Source organism: Phyllobates terribilis, unplaced genomic scaffold, assembly GCF_046119375.1.
Source record: "Phyllobates terribilis strain yellow unplaced genomic scaffold, ASM4611937v1 Scaffold_1__5_contigs__length_1240528914, whole genome shotgun sequence".
NCBI classification, from domain to species: domain Eukaryota; kingdom Metazoa; phylum Chordata; class Amphibia; order Anura; family Dendrobatidae; genus Phyllobates; species Phyllobates terribilis.
Window position 1 is genome coordinate 364,838,870 of NW_027362761.1, and position 22,015 is coordinate 364,860,884.

Genomic DNA, 22,015 nt, shown 5'->3' on the forward strand with positions numbered 1-22,015 from the left:
GGATGAGGGATGAGGGGGGCCATACATACCAGGATGAGGAATGAAGGGGGCCATATATACCAGGAATAGGGATGAGGGGTGCCATGCATAACAGGAAGAGGGATGAGGGGGGTCATACATGCCAAGAAGAGGGATGAGGGGGGTCATACATACCAGGATAAGGGGGGCCATACATACCAGGATGAGGGATGGAGGGGGCCATACATACCAGGATGAAGAGTGCAATACACACCAGGAAGAGGGATGAGTGGTGCCATGCATACCAGGATGGGGATGAGGGGTGCCATGCATATCAGGATGGGGATGAGGGCCACGTATAACAGGAAAGAGGGGCCATAGATACTAGGATAGGGATATTAACAGAATTGCAGGACATTACCCCTATAACAGTGTCGGCAGCAGACCCCCTTCTCCTTAACAGGGCATCATGATCACATTTTTTGCTTACATTTTTTTTCTGTTTTCCTCCTTTAAACCTGGGTGCGTCTTATGGTCCGGTGCGTCTTATAAAAATTAAAAATTTGTGGCTAAAACAACATTTTAGCAGTAAAATGTAATTATTCTTTCTTCACCGCCCAATAGTATAAATTTCTGTGAGGCACATGTGGCGTCAACATACTCACTGCACCCCTAGATGAATTCATTGAGAGGTGTATTTTGTAAAATGACGTCCCTTATGGGGGGTTTCTGCTTTTCTGGCAACTCAGGGCGAAAAAAAAATTTGTTGGAAAAATTAGATATCACTGGTCAACTTTTAACCCTTCTAACTTCCTAACAAAAAAAAATTATGTTTCAAAAATTGTGCTGATGTAAAGTAGACATGTGGGCTATTTATTAAGTATTTTGCGTGACATAACTCTCTGGTTTAAGGGCATAAAAATTAAAATTTGAAAATTGCAAAATTTTCACCAAATTTCCAATTTTTTCACAAATAAACGAGTCATATCGAACAAATTTTACCACTATCGTGAACTACAATATGTCTAAAAATCTCTGAATCAGTGGGATCCGTTGAAGTGTTCCAAAATTATTACCACATTAAGTGACAATGGTCAGAATTGTAAAATTTGGCCTGGTCATGAAGGTGAAAACAGGCTTGGAGGTGAAGGGGTTAAGCATAGATATCAAAGTGTGTCTAAATTGTGGTTTTTGTATGTTTTATTTTGGTATGATGTATTTTGGCTGTAATCTTGATTGGAATATTGCATATCTGAGATCACAATAAAAAGTTGTTAAAAAAAGTTTTTAGGTCAATAGAATAATGTAGCAATCACATATTACTGCAAAACCATTTGGATTGGGTAAGTGGATATAGATATGACAAGTAAGCCTCTCACCACTTGATGTAATGAAATTGGCCCATACGTGATTAGATACCCTCTGGTCAAGGTTTTACTTATTGGGCTTCTTGAATGTCAAGACGTGTCTCTTCACCTCTCCGAAGGACCGGCTCGTACTTCCAATCACCCATGATTTCTCAATGCTCTTGGTGTGAGCAGAGCACTTTCTGAGCCTCTGGTTCACCGACTCTATTTCCTACCTGGCACCACCTTCTTCTGCTTAACTGAAAGGTCATATGCTTAAAGGGGGGGTCAAAGTAAATTTCATTCTAAATCCGTATCTATTCAATCCCATAATCTAAACTAATTTCTAATATACTTGCATTAAAAATTCCCTATCTTTTCCCTAACTATACTATCTAACTTCTTTTTTTCTCTACTTTCTTTCTGATGACGCTTCGTTTGAGAATCCCAGTGCATGCTGGGATACTCAAACGAAGCATCATCAGGAGACAGAGGCTATGGTCACTGCGCAACACCTGCCCCCTCCCTGAAACGAAGTGCCATCAGTGCTGCTCATTTCAGAGGCTGGACTAGTCGCTGTGCGTTGTGCATTGTGTGATGTGCACGATCACAGCGCGCGCTATTATACCAGCTCAGATCAGCAATAATGAGCTGGCAACAGAGCGGTGTCAGAATTACCGGCGTGCAGAGACCATAGACGTTACTTGCGGGAGTGGCATACTATACACACACAGAAGGCCCTGTTCACATGACATTTTTTGCCTGCACTGGAGGTATATCTTGAAAAGACTCCAAAAAAATACTCCTCTGATAGAAGGCTGCAAAGCATCCCTGGTATCCACCTATTATCAGGCGTGCACACTAAACATGTAGGATTAGTGTGCTATGAATCTGTGGCCTAGTCTCCCGATACTTACCTGCACGCAACCTCTGATCCTCACAAGATCTCCTTCTCTACTCCCCTCTTATCTCCTCTTCCCACAATTGTATAAAAGATTTCTCCCGTGCATCCCCCCTACTCTGGAACGCTCTACCCCAGCATATCTGACTCTCGCCTACCGTGGAAACCTTCAAAAGGAACCTGAAGACCCACCTCTTCCGACAAGCCTACAATCTGCAGTAACCACCGCTCCACCATACCGCTGCACGGCCAGCTCTGCCCTCACCTACTGTATCCTCACCCATCCCTTGTAGACTGTGTGCCCTCGCGGGCAGGGTCCTCTCTCCTCCTGTACCAGTTGGTGACTTGTATTGTTCATGATTATTGTACTTGCTTTTATTATGTATACCCTTTTCACATGTAAAGTGCCATTGAATAAATGGTGCTATATTAATAAATAATAATAAGAATAATGAACATTCTATACACATCACAGTCTGGATGCCATTTACAGAAAACTACAATATGTGAATAAACTCTCACATTATCACACATAAACAAATATCATGCCCTCATACACAGAAAATCATCCACAGTGAATGCAATACATACTGTAGGCTGAATCTTATGCAGAATCTGGAACAGCAGGGCACTCACCACACATCCCACGACAGCAGACATAACCAGTTAGAAAGTCACTAGTTGACAGGAGGAGGACATTGCACAAAACAAGATAGGACTGTGACCTGAGCTTCCTCCTTCTTTCCATAGCAGATCTCTGAAGCTTTAATTTCTTCCTACAACCTCTCTTCTGTCCCAACTGACTCTAGCGATAAATAGTGAGGACATTGTTTATAGCAGGATGCAGTGCGATCACAGAGTTATGCTGCTACCTACTGGCCAATATATTATATCACCTTTCAAAGGAACTTTGGAAGGAACACATATGGAAACAACAAGTAAAGAATCATGAGTGAAACACACCAGAATGTGTTAAATTTGATTCCTCAAAGTACCCCCTTTTACTCTGATGACAGCATTACACACCCTTGACATTCTAATCAAGCAGCTTCATCAGGCCTTCTCATGGATGGCTTCCAATGAACAGATATGACTCGTCAAGAGTTCGTTAGTGGACTCACAGGCCTTCAGAAAGTGTTTGCTTCCATCAAGAGTGTTTTGTAGAAGTGGTGTTGGTACACAGTTCCATACGATGCTGACCCCTATTCTACAACTGTTCTAAGCAAGAATATGTGAAGAACCACTCAACTAAACACAGAGATGTACAGAGAAATGACAGTCCTTCATTACTTTAAGACATAAATTTCAGTCATTCTGGAAAATTGCTAGAGCCATGAAGGTATTCTCAAGTGCAGTCATTAAAACCATCAATTACTATGATGAAACTAGTTCTCACAAGGATTGGACTAGAACAAGAAGACCAAGAATTTCCTTTGCTGCAGAGAATAAGTTACACAAAGTTACTAGCCTCAGAAACTGAAAATAGGCAACACCTCACATAACAGAGTCTGTGAGAAGCAGGCTTTATGGTCCAATTGCTACAAAGACACTACTGAGTGAGGGTTGCAAACAAGAATAAGAGACTTGTTTGGGCCAAGAAACACATGGACTGAACGTTTGATCAGTGGAAATCTGTGGTGAGGGTCTGATGAGTCAAAATTTGCGAGTTTTAGTAACAAATGGCACGTTTTTGTAAGACGCAGAAAAGGTGAGCTTATAGTTTCTTCATGCGTGGTCCCCACTGCGATGCATGGAGGGGGAGGTATAATGGCGTTGGGTTCTTTGCTGGTGACATTGTTGATGATTTATAGCAAATTCAAAACACACTTACCCAGGATGGCTGCCACATCTTTATGCAACAACATGGTTTTCACTTAGTGGGACCATCATTTGTGTTGCAACAGGAAAATGATCCAAAACACACTTCCAAACTATGTAAGGCCTATGTAACCAAGAGGATGAGGGAAGGAGTGTTGTGTCATATGACATGGCCTCTAAAATCACAGGACCTCAATCCAATTGAGGTGGATTAGGGTGGATTGGAATGCAAAGTGAAGGTAAATAAGCCAACAAATGTTCAGCACCTTTGGGAACTTTTTCGAGACTGTGGAAAATTCCAGGTGACTTCCTAATGTAGCTGCTTGAGAAAATGGCCAAGAGTGTGTAAAACAATCAGAGTAAAAGGGAGGTACTTAAAAAATGTAAAGTTCAACACATACTCTGATTTGTTTCACATGTGCTTATTCACTCCATATTTCCATAGGTGTTAATTCATGGTTTTGCTGCCTTCAATCTGAATCTACGATGTGGATACTATAATAAGACCAAAGAGAATCATTGCAGGTGTGTCCAAACTGTTGACTGGTACTGTATATATAAGCAGCAATGAATAGAGATGAACAAACATTTTGATGATCGGGTTTGTCGACAACCCAAACATCAAAAAAAGGTTCATGTTCGGGCATCTGATCCCGAACACGAACCCGAATGGGGCCCTGAACATCAGTGGTTTCCCGCGCTGTCATGTGCGTGACAACGCGGGAAACAGGGCATTTGATCGGTTGTAATATAGTTACCGGGGGTCAGAGCGCTGCGGGATCACGCTGTCAAATGTCAGCGTGATCCTACAGCTGTGATTGTGGTAAAAGCTTACAGCGGGTCACAGGCGCCGGCTGAGGAGACTACTACCCCCATCAGTCGGCACCTGCTGTCACAGTAAACAGCGAGAGCAAGCGCCGATGATGACCATAATCCTCACCTATCCGTCATAATCCCGAGTGTTCCACACAGATCTCATTAATAGAACAGCCACATCGTGAGATGTGACCTCTCTATTCCGCAGCAGGCGATACACTGACAGGAGCGTCATCGCTACCGCAGTGTATTGCGATGAGCTGCCGTGAGAGAGGTCACACGAGTTCATCAGCTGATGAGCTCATGTGATCTCACTTACTGACTCGTAAAATGGCGACAAACGCAAAAACCTTTCTTCATACACATTTCGAAATTGTATTTCACCACTAAAATAAAAAAAAAAAACACTATACATGTTTGGTATCTGCATACTGGTCCTGACCTGGGGAATCATATTGCCAGGTCAGTTTTACCATATAGTGAACATACTAAATAAAAAGAACAAAAAAATATTTGTGAATGACACTTTTTTTTGCAATTTCATCGCACTTGGAATTTTTTCCTGTTTTCCAGTACATTATATGGTGTAATTGAAAAGTACAACTCATCCCGCAAAACACAAGCCCTCATACAGCTATATTGATGGAAAAATAAAAAAGTTATGGATTTGGGAAGAAGGGAAGCAAAAAACAAATACTAAAAAAAAAAAAAAAATGGCCCAAGGGTGAAGAGGTTAATTTACAACATGCCATGTACTCACTAAATTAGCTCTGAAAGAAAGTAGCTATTTGTAAGTATCCCATATTTTCAGATTTGTGTTTTTTGTACCAAAATATAAATCTATCTGTACAGTTTGTCAGCAAAATATAAAGCCAAAGCACAAACTATGTTCCTAAATGCTTATTCACTAATAAGATTAAAAAAACCTGACAATTTAATTGTGTCCTTCGAAACACAGCCTGATGTCAAATGAAATGAACTTTAATAATAATAATGATAATAATAATAATAATTCTTCTTATCATTATTATTACTAGTAGTAATACTAGTAGAAGTAGTAGAATGCCTGAACAAAGTTAACATAATTTGATATCATACATAAATACCAGAGTGGAATAAGATGTAATTGTATCATTGTTTATTAAGAATCCAGTTAAACGTGACATTTCTGCAGTAGATGCAGTTGGGTATACTAAATCCATGAATGCTAAATTATGACCTACTCCTAATTAGCTTGATTAGCTTGCAATTATCTGTGGGGCACTTACTCGTATCCCCTTCACTGTCAGCATAACTTTAATTTAAAACTGAATACATTACTTTTCGAAAGTGTTTCCAGTATCAAAGAAATGCCGTTGTGCTTTTACAACTAATTGCTATTATTTTCACATTAAAGGGGTATTCCCCAAATCATAATGTGGTCTTATAATAATATACACACTTATTCATTCGTAGAAATAAAACTCATTATTAAATCTGCCCCATGTTGCACATATCTCCCTTCTAAGGATGTCCATCCAGGCTGTATATACCCTCCTATATACCCTCCTATTTACCCTCCAGAAATACCGTCCTGTAGTTCCAATGCTCCTGATCGATGATGAGCACAGCATGCAGCCAAAATAACTTTACCCCACTCCTCTGCAGTCCGATCCCTGTACTTATTTTCTCTTATGAAGTCCCCTTGGGGCTGTTTGGGACATCTAAGAGAATGATTGTCCGAAGAAGAAAAGGTGAGCACTACCATGAGCCTTGCGTCATGCCTACAGTAAATTGTCCTCCTGATACCATTCATGTGGGTGTTGTTTTTCTTCGAAGGGAGTGGGCTCACTCACAATTTTGCCTAAAAACACTGCCATGAATAAACAATAATATCTAAAAATCCTCTAAAATTAAATTCTCCCAATGATTCAGGAGCAATTTGTTGATGAGCAATACTGTTTCTATTTCTATCATGATGGATAGTGTTGAGCGATACCTTCCGATATCGGGAAATATCGGATTGGATTGGATCGGGCCGATACCCAAAAAGTATCGGATATCGCTGATTCCGATACCGGAAACCAATGCAAGTCAATGGGACACAAATATCGGAATGAAAATAAACCCTTTCTTTCCTTGTAGGTTAATTCTACATGAAGGAAAACAACTAACAATAATGTAGAATGTATTAGGGGAGGTGGTTGCCCAAATCGATGGGAACAGTGCTCACAGTGAAACATGAAAAGCCGGCAATTCAGCAGCGGCATACACCGGTACCCGACAATTTAGAACAGAAAGAATAGAGCTTCACACATAGATTAGATAGATAGAAACATGTCAGTCACATATATATGAAGTACAGTGACAGTGTTGCTTACTGTACTTGTCATTTAGTGTAAAGGATTTATTTAAAAAAATAATAGTGTTTTCATGCACCGTCTCTTTAAAAAAGCCGGCCGGCAATTCAGCAGCGGTATCCGACAATTTATAACAGAAAGATAGAGCATCACACATAGATTAGATACATAGAAACATGTCAGTCACATATATAATAAGTACAGTGACAGTGTTGCTTACTGTACTTGTCATTTAGTGTAAAGGATTTCTTAAAAAAAATAACAGTGTTTTCATGCACCGTCTCTTTAAAAAAGCCGGCCGGCAATTCAGCAGCGGTACCCGACAATTTAGAATAGAAAGAATAGAGAATCACACATAGATTAGATAGATAGAAACATGTCAGTCACATATGTAATAAGTACAGTGATAGTGTTGATTACTGTACTTGTCATTTAGTGTTAAAATAAAGGATTTATTAAAAAAAAAATTGGCGTGGGGTTCCCCGTAATTTTAGTCTCTAGCGGAGGTTAAGCAGACGGCTGGGGCAGATGTTTGAAGCCTGGGAAGGGGGTAATACCCACGGAGCTCCCCAGGCTACTAATATCAGCCCCCAGCTGAATACCTAGCCTTTACTAGCTATTAAAATGGGGGACCCCCCCCAAAATATGACGTGGGGTCCCCCCTATTTTAATAGCTAGCAAAGGCTAGGCAGACAGCTGGGGGCAGATATTAATAGCCCAGGAAGGGTGCCATGAATATTGGCCCCCTCCCAGGTTAGAAACACCAGCCGTCAGCCGCCCCATAAATGGTGCATCCATAGGATGCGCCAATTCTGGCACTTAGCCTCGCTCTTCCCACTGCCCTGTAGCGGTGGCAGTGGGGTAATAGGGCTGGGGTTGATGTCAGCTTATAATGCCAGCTGACATCAAGCCCAGGTTAGTAATGGAGAGGCATCTATAAGACACCCCCATTACTAACCCCATAGTCAAAGTTAAAAAAAACACAACACCCAGAATAAAGTCCTTTAATTGAAATAAAGACACAATTCTTTATTGTTCTAAATTAAACCATACTTACCATCACGCCCATTCCAGCTGAAGCCAATGATCTCCTGCAGCAAAAGAAAAATAATAAAAAAACAACATCATCCTTACCTTTCCATGGTTCCCAGGACAGCTCCAGCTCTGCTACATCGAGATGACAGGCTGGATCGCAGCAGAAAGCTGCCATCCAGCCTGTCATCCCGCGGACACTGAGAAGCGCAGGCATGCTTGCGCTCCTCAGTGTCAGGCTGTGATGGCATCCAGATGAGCCGAGTCTCTCACGCTCACCGCATGCGCAGGAGAATTCTCCCACGCTGTCAGTGACGTGCATGAGGTGAGCTGAGTTCATTGTCGGCTCATCTGGATGCCATCACAGCCAGACACTGAGGAGTGCAAGCATACCTGCGCTTCTCAGTGTCTGCGGGATGACAGGCTGGATGGCAGCTTTCTGCTGCGATCCAGCCTGTCATCTCGATGTAGCAGAGCTGAAGCTGTCCTGGGAACCATGGAAAGGTAAGGATGATGTTGCTTTATTATTTTACTTTTATTGCAGGAGATCGTTGGCTTCAGCTGGAATGGGCGTGACGGTAAGTATGGTTTAATTTAGAACATTAAAGAATTGTGTGTTTATTTCAATTAAAGGACTTTATTCTGGGTGTTGTGTTTATTTTAAATACTTTACTAGAAATTCATGGCGGTCATGTCTAATATTGGCGTGACCCCATGAATTTCGGGCTTAGGGCCAGCGGATAATACAAAGCTGGCCCTAACCCCTTTATTACCCAGTGAGCCACCGCACCAGGGCCCTGGATGAGCTGGATACAGCGCCAGAAGATGGCGCTTCTATGAACGCGCCATTTTCTGGGGTGGCTGCGGACTGCAGTTCGCAGCAGGGGGGGCCCACAAAGCTTCGGCTACCCTGCGCTGTGGATTCCAGCCCCGAGCTGCTTAGTTGTACCTGGCTGGACACAAAAATAGGGCGAAGCCCCACGTATTTTTTTTTTACTTATTTCATGAAATTCATGAAATAATAATAAAAAAAGAGCTTCCCTATATTGTTGTGTCCGGCCAGGTACAAATAGGCAGCTGGGAGTTGGGGGCAGCCCGTTCCTGGATGCTGCACCTGGCTGGCATACAAAAATATGGCAAAGCCCACGTCAAAATTTTTGGGAAAAATTAATTAAAAAATAAATAATAATTTAGGGACTGCATCTTTATTAACCCCTCAAGTATCATTTAGTGTTAAAATAAAGGATTTATTAAAAAAAAAATTGGCGTGGGATCCCCCATAATTTTAGTCTCTAGCGGAGGTTAAGCAGATGGCTGGGGCAGATGTTTGAAGCCTGGGAAGGGGGTAATACCCACGGAGCTTCCCAGGCTACTAATATCAGCCCCCAGCTGAATATCTAGCCTTTACTAGCTATTAAAATAGGGGACCCCACCCAAAATAGGGTCCCCCCTATTTTAATAGCTAGCAAAGGCTAGGCAGACAGCTGCGGGCAGATATTAATAGCCCAGGAAGGGTGCCATGAATATTGGCCCCCTCCCAGGTTAGAAACACCAGCCGTCAGCCGCCCCAGAAATGGTGCATCCATAGGATGCGCCAATTCTGGCACTTAGCCTCGCTCTTCCACGCTGTCCTGGTGCGGTGGCAGTGGGGTAATAGTGGTGGGGTTCATGTCAGCGCCAGCTGCCATGAAGCCCAGGTTAGTAATGATGGGCGTCTATAAGACACCCCCATTACTAACCTACAAAGTGTTAAAAAGAAAAAACACACACTACACCCAGAAAAAAATAACTTATTTGAAATAAAACACACCATTTTATTTCATTCTTAGTTTACTAAAAAAAAATAGTTACCTGTCCACGTTCCTGCGCTGATCTCCCATGCACAGCTGTCACATCTGGAGATGGTGACAGCTGTGCATGGCTGCTGTAAGCTCACGCTGCCGGGAACACGTCCGCTCCCGGCAGCGTGAGCCCCTGACTGAGGTCACCGGAGTGCATTCAGGCAGCGCTGCTCCGGTGACCTCCTTTACGGCACTGCTGTACCGTGGGAATTTCTCATGGTACAGCGGGGCCGTAAAGGAGCTAATCGGAGCAGCGCTGCCTGAACTCCGGCGAACCCGCTTATGCAATGACGGGGCTGCTTTACGGCTCCATCATTCTAGCGGCGGCAGCGGTTCAGAGCGGTCACATTCTATGTGGCTGCTCTAAACTGGAGATCTTCGTGGGACACTCGTGGACTACTACGGAGGGGTAAGGATAAGGTTGTGGTTTATTATTTTATATTTTATTACAGGAGATCGATGGCTTCGGGGAATTAGGTGTCTAGGTGAGTATAGGTGTAGTTTTTTATTTTTTACTTTATTTTAGGTGGCGATCGGCGGGGACAGGTAATGTATAAACTAATTTATTTTAGGTAACCACTGGCCACCAATGACATGTATTTAAAATTTATTGGGGACCAAAAACAAATATATATGGGGGCCTAAAAAATAAAACACGTATAGGGCCAAAAATAACAGGATCAGGCGGATGGGAACTACTGCTCCCATCAAGCTGATCCTGCTGGCACGAGTGGACAGGGGACAGATATAGGCCGATGGGAGTAGTAGTGTCACATCGGCCTATGTCTGCCTGCACGCACACACCCACAGACATCGCACAGACACCGCGCACACACCCGCAGACATCGCACAGACACCACGCACACACCCGCAGACATCGCACAGACACCGCGCACACCCGCAGACATCGCACAGACACCGCACACACTCGCAGACATCGCACAGACACCGCGCACACACCAATCATGACCGGTCTGATGGTCTGGGAGGTGAGGCTGACCTGTGTGGCCGTGGGAAAGTTCATGTGAGTTCATGCAGTCAAGCATGAACTCACATGAACCCTCTGAGGGCACCGCGGCTACTTCAAATGAACAGCTGATCGGCATCACCTGATACCTCAGCTGTTCATTTGAAATAACCGGCGGGAAAGCGCAGCACAGAACGGGAAAGCCGGCGGTGAAGTCTTTTCACTGCCAGCTTCCCCGCCCGGGTCCTTCTCTCCCCGCTCCCTGGTGCTGCGCTCCCCGCCCGGTCCTAACTTACGATCAGGATGGGGGGAGCGGAGGATCGGGGTGGGAGGCTGCGGGGAAGCAGTATGGGGCTGTGTGATTGTTTAAAAGCCGGCGGCTTTTTACCGCCCGCCGGCTTTTAAACAATCAGGAGAATTCTCTCACGCTGGGATGGCATTCTGATGACAGGCTGGATCGCAGCTGAGCGCTGCCATCCAGCTTGTCATCCTTCAGAGACACTGCAGAGCGCAGGCATTATGGGAACTTCCGATTCCGGTATCCGATATTCTAAAAGTATCGGAATTAAGTATCGGAATTCCGATACCGCGAATATCGGCCGATACCCGATATTTCAGTATCGGAATGCTCAACACTAATGATGGATCACCATGTCACAAGGCAAAAGTGATAATTAAGTTGTCTCGTGAACAAAACATTGAAATTTTGAGTATATGGGTGGGAAACTCCATAGATCTCAATCCCATTAAAAACCTGTGGTCAATTCTTAATAAGTAGATGGACAAACAAAAGCCCAGAAAGCGTGATAGACTCCAAGCACTGATTAGACAAGAATGGTTTGTCATCAGTCAGGATTTGACCCAAAAGTAAATATAAAGCATCCCAGGGCGAATTGTAGAAGTCTTGAAAAATAATGATCAACACAATATCAATGTTGATTCTTTACATAAACTTGACGTATTTCTCAATAAAAGTGTAAAACTTTTCAAATGCTTATAATTGTACTTTGGTGACAATAGAAATATCTGACTAAGAGATCTAAAAACAGTGAAGCAACAATTATAGTGAAAAGCAAAATTTGTGTCATTGTTAAAAACTGTGGCTGTGACTGTACTGTACCATATCATCTTTTTGTTCACTATAGTCTTGGAACAACTTGGTGCCTACAGTAAAAGGTGGTGAACCATTGCTTCAATAGTGTAGCCATTTTCTGTGTTAGTTGATGAGTCCAGGAATAGCCTTACTGGATGTCATTCTGCAGAACAGGGAGGCATTAGTTATCTCATGGTGCTAGAATAAGGACTCCTGTGCTTGATTGTCAGTGGCTGTGGGTATGCAAGAAGTGTTGCGCTACATCATCTCTCCCAGAGTTTCCAAATTGACTTTTTAGTTTTTCTGGAAATATTGTAAAGCCATAATAAATCATCATGATTACAAATGATCCATGTCTACAGCCCTTAATTCTGATATGAAGACATCAGCTACATTAACTGTAAACTGTAAAATGATGATAATTACAATCAACATAATCTGAATAAGTTTCTTCAACTTAAAGTAAATCACCGACGCCTCAAATTTTATTTTACGGACAGGGCAAAAAAGTGTCGTATTTTTATGGATGGTCCTGGAATTTCTGGACGGCTGGCAACCCTAATTTCTAGGTAGGGCTGTAGTAGATATGTAAAACTGTGCATTTTTGCTGTTTCCAGTTAGTGTGTGCACAGCAAGGCACATGGGAAATACAGAGAACTACTGAGACCAAATATCTGAGTCCAGGCAGCCACTAGAGCATTTTGGTGGGCTAAGCCAGAGGCAAAGAGTGATTTAACCTTGAGAAGAAGTGGAGGATTGATGAGACCGAGAGAGACAGAAACTAAAGTCAGGAAGCCCTTGGAAAGGTCAGTTATGAGAAAGATAGCCATAGAGGTTCATGAGTTTGAGAGAGACTGTAATCCAAAGGAACCAGTTTGTTAGCCCTAAACAAATTCAGCATAGTCTTAAAGAAGTTTTCCCATGTACAAAGTACAATTTAATTAATTGATCTTGGAATAAAAATAAGTTCCACAATTGGGATGTGTTAAAAAATGTTCCTGTGCTGAGATAATCTTATAAATGTGCCCCTGCTGTGTACTGTGTAATGGCTGTGTCTGACCCTACAGGAACATGGTCTGATCATACCACAGCTCCTGGGCAGGGGGGGAAGCAAAAAAGTATACAGACATTACAGCACAGGATCACAGCTGCTGGTTTCTGTGGAGTAAAACATTTTCCTGCCTGTTTTTCAACAGCGTGTCTGAGGAAATTCCTCATAGACAATTGTTTCTAGTATGCACCCTTCCTACAGTTAAAAGGTGTGTCCCATGAACAAAGTACATTATAATCAGTAGATCTTGAAATAAAAATGAGTTTAAAAATTTGATGTGGAACTCATGTCTGTGAGGTAAAACATATTCATTCTGTGAGTTAAAACATTTCCCTGTCTGTTTTCAAACCTGCAGGGAAATGATTTACTTCACAGAAAGTAGCAGTTGTGATCAGATGCTATCCTGTCTGTATACTCCTTTGCTTTCTCCCCTGCCCAGGAGATGTGGTATGATCAGACCATGTAATGTACGGTCAGACACAGCCATTACACAGTACACAGCAGGGGCACATTTATAAGATTATCTCAGCACAGCGATGTTTTTTAACACATGCAATTTTTGAACTTATTTTTATTCCAAGATCTATTGATTAAAATTTACTTTGTTTGTTGGACAACACCTTCAAGGATTAATTTACATAATAATAACAGCAAAGTGAGATGCCACCAGGAGCGACAGTGGAAACTCAGTGCTGGACCTGAGGAGGTTGAGTAAAGGACAGTTTGTTTTTTTAAAACAAACTACAGCCAGTGGACATGGCTTTTCAGAGGCAAGAAAACAAAATATTTTATACTATCAATTATTAAGAGTTTTCAAAATATACATTTTTATTGATTAAAAATATATATTTTTGACTAAACACAACAAAGTGAACATCACTGTATTACAGAATAATATTGTGTTAAAATCTTTACATTTTATTTGCATTAAAAACAAAAAAAAAACAGACAATAGGTCCTGCAAAGCACAATCTGCATTTCTTCTGCTGGCCACAAGCTGACGCTATTGTACACAGTGTGATGTTACACAGCAAAATACACAATGTCAATTATAAATCCATGGGATTACTCATGACTCTTGCAGATGAGATGGGAATAATTTCAATCTGAGTAGAAAAGGAAAAGACAAAACTGAATCTTATTCAGAGCAATACAATAAAAACTAGCTCCATTAGGACAGAGCTATCATTGGGGACAACAGTTTGGCTATGGTGCCCATAGGCGGTCTGGGGTGGTCTTAGGCACGCCTCCTGTCCTGCAGCTCAAACTCTTCCTATTGGCTGTTGTATAGAAATACCACCCATCACACCATTACCCAAAAGTCAGTTCCAGCAGAACAAAATATTTATTACAGGATGGGCAGAATAATTGTAAAGTATGGTTACTAACCCACTAATACGAAAAATAAGATGATCAGGTAATTGTCACACATGTCCCGAAGCAAATAGTAAAGGTCAGCATTGAAGGATGATTTCATTTGGGGCTGTAACGAATCCCGTATTTTCAATAGTGAGAATTACTCAGCTGTGATTGGCTGCAGACCTTACATGTTGTAGAGAGACACCACCCTTTAATTTAATAAATTAATTGTTCATCTTTGCTTGTTTTTCTAACCTGTGTGCCTAACAGAATTTCTGTAAGTACTTTTTCATAAGAATGAACTTCATCTCCATAGGCATGTGAGTAGTCACCGCTAATGCTTCGCCTTTGTTTTTCTATTTGCTCACATCATGGACGCCGCTCCTGTCACTGGCAACCCTGTTGTTACCAATATTGTCACCTGAATGTTAACAGGTCATTGCTTCTCACAAGATCAGCGGACTCATCTGCTGCTTCATTGAACAATAGCTACAGATTTTTTTTGTCAATATCTCTGTAATTTCAAAGGCACAGACAATGTGAATAAGCTGGGTTTAAAGGACAAGACTACATTTTGTCAGGGCTTTGTGTAAATGGCCAATAATGCCATGCTCCTGCTCATAGACAATGATCTGTATACAGTGTCTAATCACTTAGGCCCTTTCTCTTTGAACCATATGCATGTAAGTATTATGCCATTGCTCAGAGTTTGCATACAGATATTACCTGCAGATGCATGAAGCTTAAAGGGGAGCTCCAAAGAGAAAAAAATGCATTTCAATTTCAATCTATATTCTGTCTAAGACAATAAATGCTCATATGTGATTTTACTACTACTCACTATGACCTTACATCACAGCACTGCTGCTGCTCTTGCATGCTCCCCTTCCGGTGTAGAATGCTATGTCAGATCAGGCAATGTTGCTTGAGTCTCGCTGCTTAGGCAAACCAGCCCCCTGACCAAGACTTATCACAGTCTCTGTGCGGTATGATGTCCCTCGTCACTCTTGCTCTGCACTGACTGTCTGCACCTTTACAGTTAATGTCAGGAGAGTTGACATAGCTAATTAACTTAGCAAGCGAGCGACTTTTATCACGTGCCAACACACAGAGGTGAGGGAAACTTTGTTCCAATGCAGCCAGAATCAGAGAAATGGAGCTGCATGGGCCATGGGAGCTGGAGTGAAATCAGGCCAATGCATCTTACAAACTACACCAGGAGTATGTAAACTTATGAGCACAATTATACTTCTGAGCTAAATTTCATTTTCCGACACGCTGTATTTGCATATTTATTTTGAAGGGCAATATGAACCAGAGAGACAATATCACCCTTCCTAACTAACCCATCACCAATGCATCATTTAAGCGTAACAGTTAAGGTGCTGTACATTTCTTACAATGAATCAGAAACAGAAGCGTACATAGTAATCATTGGGCCCCATAGCAAAAGTCCTAACTGGGACTGGGACTGATTGTTCTTATTATATAGCAGTGAAACGACTATTAATGCCATTATGTCTCAGCTCAGGCATCACTCTCAGTATTAGGCCCATCCACGTTGTACTCTCTGTAAGTTTCTCTGATAGTTACACTGGCAGTAGCGGGGGCCACCAGTATTTCCTGTTAGGCCGCAAGTCCTAGATATGCGAGTCACTGGATATACAGTGTCCTTGTCACACTGGCCGTCTCTTTTTCCTGAAGCACGGCCCCAAGCCACAGCCTATACTGTACGTCTACGTTGGAAGTAACTGCTGTAAGGCAGCGCTAGTCATCATACTGGGGGTTACACACTGCACCGGGTCAATTAAGGCACATAAGCAATGTCTTTACGCTTTTCTCACAATGTTGCAGTTTATTACATCATAAGCCACAGTTCACCGGGTCCAACTCCGTGGCACGCCGACACACATATCTACAATATTCATGAGACAAGTGGCACACAGGCCCACTTGCTCCAGGTTACAGCCTACGGCAAGGTAATAAATTATCAATGTCCATAACACAGTCCATGTAACAAAGTGTATTACCTTTGCCGGGTTTTAGCTGCTACAGTCCGTTTATTCCGCTACCACTGTGGATTTGCGGCTTTCCCAGGTGGTGGTCTCTAGCCGTCTTCCCCTCGTAGGCTACTGGTATGTCTTCCACACTTGACATCCAGCCTGCGCCTTTCAGGGTTCTTCACCAAGCCGGCTCTCCCTCAAAGGCCACTGACATCCACGCACAGGATCCAGGCTCGGCCTTCCAGGCTGCCAGGCTTCACTCTCGGCCTCACTAGGCCTCTCGCAAACGGTGTCCCACACACACGGAGCACAGGCCTCACGCCTCACACCGAACACCTCTGTCTCAAATTACCAGGGTTTATATATCCTGTGCACACACACACAAACTGACAGGACCTTGCTGATGTCACAGTCATGTGATCAGTCAGCTGTGTGTATAGGTCCTGTGTGCTGTCCCAGTCATGTGTACAGACCTTTACTGTGCATACAGGACCTGTGTGATGTCACAGTCATGTGACCAGTCACCTGAGGGGAAAGGTATATGGTCAGGTAAAACACATCCTAGACCATTATCGTAATGCAAGCACGTCGCTGCATTACATATCCCCCCCTCTGTTCAAACTTGTGAGGTTGAACACATAATATACACAATCACCTCATATCCCACAGCTCATACCGAGACCATGTACTTGTCAATTGCGCTGTTCAGCCCCTGGAATATTAGTCAATGACATTAGCCCATTCCTTAGGGACCTACCATTTGTCACTGTCACTGACTTCGTCGGGTCACCTTTCCGGGTCGTAACCTTGTCAGGTCTCCCCCGCTCCCAGCGGTCAGTCATAATCTTGTCAGACCTCCCCCGCTCCCAGCGGTCAGTCATACAGCGGTGTGACTCACATGCCCTGGTATCTAAGGTCCGGTTCGACTCCGTACTGTCCCGTCCTCTATGGGGTCGTTTGTATGGGCTGCTCAAACCTGAGTTACTGGAGGTCTCACTACCTCTAAACCCACGCCCACTACTCTCAGGACATCTTGAAAGGTCCCTAACTCCAGCAAAAGCTGTTCTGGTATTTAGGAGGCCCTTTCTCTGTCGGGTCTCACTATTTCTAGACGGCTTCCATCTTCTGCTGCTCAGATGGTGCTGTCTATCTACTCGCAGTCTAGCGAGATTCAACTGTTCCACCTCCCGCAGGTAGATCACTCGGTACTCAATCAGCATGCGTATATATTCTAGGCTTTCTTCCGTTCCTACAGCGGAGAAGGACACCATGCCGTCTTCGTCTGGTATCCAGTCCTGATGATCACGTGGACTGCTTACTTTCACCACACCAGACTTCTTGACCATCATCTGTATGGCTCGACCGCTTCTCCCAATGAGCTTTCTCACCAGAACATGAGGCACCCGGATGACCTCTTCACGCATACTGTGAGCTTTCCTCATCAGCTCCAGTTGTCTAAAGGCTTGTTCCGTCTTCAACTGGAGAAACCGCTTTGTGCGAATACATCGCCAATGCATATCACTTAGGATCGCCACCCTCTTCACTGTGACTTCGGTCATGGACAGAACCACCAGCTGTTTAGCTTCGGAGGTCAAGTACACCTTACAGGCTCCCACAGCCTTCTTAAACTCTTCATGCACGGACTCACGGGTGCATTCTTCCCTCAAATCCTTGGGTACATCTATGAGGCATTTGTACCAAGACGTTTCGGACTCACCAGTAGTTTCCAGACGACCAACCAGCTCAGGGTTCAGAGACAACTGACTTTCAGCTTCTTCCCCCTGTATGCTTACCCTGAGCTGACTCACAGCTACAAATTCACGAATTTTCGTCTTGACCACTTCCACTTCATATTCATCTTCTGTTACCCTGCTCTTAGCTCTCCTCAGGTCCACCTTCTCATGGTATAAGGGAGTGAGTACAACGTGTTTGCCCTTTTCCTTCTCCAAGGAGGCCTCGTTCACCGAGTGATACTTTGTCTTCCTCTAGTTCCGTCACTCGCCTCTCAGCGGCCGGTCTCTGAAGCTCTTCCTGCTTCAACTGCTCTTTTAACAGTAGAGTTCTCTCAGACCTCTCTTGCTTCAAATGGGCCTGAAGCAATTCCTTGAGCTCCCTGATCTCGGCTCTTACTTCCACTGAATCATCCAAGCTCGCATCACTCGAGGAGGTATCTGCTTCATACCTCCCCTCACCAGCGGCCAACTCCTGGCCCTGGTCTGTGGCTTCTCCGATGGACTCCTCCATCTTTTTCCGCTCAGCTTCCATCTTGCTGACTGTTTCTTTAAGGCACGTCTCCGCCCTCTGGAGAGTTTCACAGGACATCTGTAGCTCCTTCACCTGAGCTTCCAGACCTAGGGTCTTTCCACGGAGATAATCATTCTCCTCACGGGTCTCTTGCAGAGTGGTCTCACCCACTTGGCGCACGTGCTCTGCACCCGCCTTATCCTCCTCTAGTTTTTCTTTTACCTTGAGGAGATCCTCATAATCTCTCTTAAATTGTTGCAGTTCCATACCGAACTTTTCATCACACTCCTTCTTGGAGTCACACAGCTCCTGGTTGTACAGTTCGCGCAATCGTTCTAGGTTTTGTTCACGCCCAGCAACTTCATGCTGCAGCGCCTCTTTGAGGGCAGACAGCTCTAACTGTACCAGGGAGAAGCGATCTTTCACCTCGCATAACTCATCTTCATACACCGCTTTGTCAATCTGTAATTGAAAAACCTCCTCCTTGATTTTACGGTGGTCCTCCTTAATTCCGTAGAACATTTCCTTCCAATGGTTAATTTCCGCGTTGCTTCCCTCCATGTCTCGCTGCCAGTTCCTCATAACCTGGTATATTTTCTGCTGCTCAGACTCCAGGTTCAGCTGGTCTGAGGACACGTTCCCCAGGTTTTCACATAACTGCTGCACGTCAATCTGACACTGCGGCCTGATAGGCTCCCGCTCTTGGTCATGACTGGCCGCCTCCCCTTTCAGGGCTGTCGGATCCTGATCCGTCAGTCTCAGTACCGTACCGGAGGTTGCTACTGCCAACGTCATCTCCTCTTCTACCTCTAAAGGAGGATCCACACTTGAAGCATAGGCACACAGTACTATATTCGCTTTATTTTCATTTTCAGGGAGTACTACCGGAGCAACCTTTTTGTGGCCCTTGCGCCGTCGACGACGAGAGGGGGACTCTCTCCCCTCGTCTAGCCCCTCCTGACCGAACTCACTTTTTACTTTCATAGCGTCACAATCAGCTACGGGGTCTGTGTCACTCCCTATGGTGTTGTGGACTAACAGGTCACCTCCCACTTTGACGTCACCCCCTTCTACTGGAGTTACCCCGTTATCAACGGTCACATTGTCATTTTTAGGAGGTACCAACCCACAACCAGTAACAATTTCCAGTTTTCTGCAGTCCACACTCTTGTGAAAATCCGCCCCTTTTTTAGACTCCGCCCCCTTTTAAACAACCACACCGGCAGGGTAATTTTTACACAAAAAATCAGCAGTAGTCTTAGGACTCAGTTCACAACATCTCTTACCACCTCCCCGGGCACTCTGGGACAACACTGGCGCCCCCAGAGAGTCCATAGAATGGTCCACTGCCGCCATTCCATATGGTGCCCACAGCTCCTGCGGTTCCTGCACCATGTCCAGAAAAAGTTTCCCAAATACCTGCTCCGGTCCCAACCGGCCCTTCAACCGCTCAATAGCTCCAGACAGATCTGCTGCTTTGCTCACAGCCATCGCGGTATGCTGTTCACACTAGAACTTCACCGCTCTCCTGGAAAAAATATTCGTGGCCTCGCCGAGCCACCGCAAACCAGGTTTGAGTGCGACGATAATCTTCGCAACCCCACCGAGTTGCAGCCAGATGCTTTTAATTTCGTGAGCCCTGCCGAGCCACAGGAAACCAGGTTTGAGTGCGACGCCAATCTTCGCAACCCCGCCGAGTTGCAGCAAACAAACGGATTTGAGTGCGACGACACTCTTCGCAACCCCGCCGAGTTGCAGCAAGATGCTTTATCCATGCTGGTCGTCCTGTGCCGTTGCCCCTAGCAACCGGGTTGTCGTTGCCGCTAGCAACCGGGCTGCCGTTGCCCGCATTCTCGAACCATATGTAAGGCAGCGCTAGTCATCATACTGGGGGTTACTCGCTGCACCGGGTCAATTAAGGCACATAAGCAATGTCTTTACGCTTTTCTCACAATGTTGCAGTTTATTACATCATAAGCCACAGTTCACCGGGTCCAACTCCGTGGCACACCGACACACATATCTACAATATTCATGAGAAGTGGCACACAGGCCCACTTGCTCCAGGTTACAGCCTACGGCAAGGTAATAAATTATCAATGTCCATAACACAGTCCATGTAAGTGTATTACCTTTGCCGGGTTTTAGCTGCTACAGTCCGTTTATTCCGCCACCACTGTGGCTTTGCGGCTTTCCCAGGTGGGGGTCTCTAGCCGTCGTCCCCTCGTAGGCTACTGGTATGTCTTCCACACTTGACATCCAGCCTGCGCCTTTCAGGGTTCTTCACCAAGCCGGCTCTCCCTCAAAGGCCACTGACATCCACGCACAGGATCCAGGCTCGGCCTTCCAGGATGCCAGGCTTCACTCTCGGCCTCACTAGGCCTCTCGCAAACGGTGTCCCACACACACGGAGCACAGGCCTCACGCCTCACACCGAACACATCTGTCTCAAATTACCAGGGTTTATATATCCTGTGCACACACACACAAACTGACAGGACCTTGCTGATGTCACAGTCATGTGATCAGTCAGCTGTGTGTATAGGTCCTGTGTGCTGTCCCAGTCATGTGTACAGACCTTTACTGTGCATACAGGACCTGTGTGATGTCACAGTCATGTGACCAGTCACCTGAGGGGAAAGGTATATGGTCAGGTAAAACACATCCTAGACCATTACCGTAATGCAAGCACGTCGCTGCATTACACTGCCCACAGGAATGGTCCTCTGTTACAGCCGGATCGTTTCCCAAGACTAGTTCGAATCTGGTCACGGTTTTCTACTGTTGCTTCTTACGGTCTTCTACTGGTGCTGCTTACATTCTTCTACTGGCACTGGTCACGGACTTCTACTGGCGCTGGTCACGGATCTTCTACTGGCGCTGGTCATGGATCTTCCTCGCAGCTCAGGCCTTCTCCTGCATCTGACTGCTCACGGACTCTTCTGTGGTGATGGTGGCTATAAGCCCACTTCACAGCCACACAAACTGCCTGGTACAGGTAGGTGCCTATTCTACCCTTCTCGGCCCAGCCAGGCCTTTATAATTAGTAACTGTGACACAGGTGTCACCTGACCCAGTGTCGTCATCAATTTCTTCCTGTGGAAACATAGGTTCTCACTGTTAGGTTCCTACCACAATAATTCTTCTTTACTTTCAATTTCGCCTTTGACCAGCAGATGGCGGTTTTCGCTTGCAGCTACTCAGTTAAGCATCAACTGTACTCCTCTTCTCTCTTGTCCACCTCCAT

At 44.5% G+C, this 22,015-nt stretch overlaps 1 protein-coding gene across 4 annotated transcripts in view; it reads right to left on the reverse strand.

The window, feature by feature from the left end:
• Positions 1-22,015, reverse strand: part of CUX2 (cut like homeobox 2) — a 642,716-nt gene that overhangs the window by 223,344 nt on the left and 397,357 nt on the right. Inside the window, exon 1 of one of the 4 annotated variants that reach the window (XM_073676346.1) lies at positions 2,842-2,996. The exons of the other annotated variants lie outside the window; for them this stretch is intronic. Within the exon in view, the coding sequence (XP_073532447.1) occupies positions 2,842-2,953 (112 nt within the window). The 5' untranslated portion in view covers positions 2,954-2,996. Of the gene's footprint in view, positions 1-2,841; positions 2,997-22,015 lie in introns of those variants that run through there. 4 annotated transcript variants of the gene reach the window in all.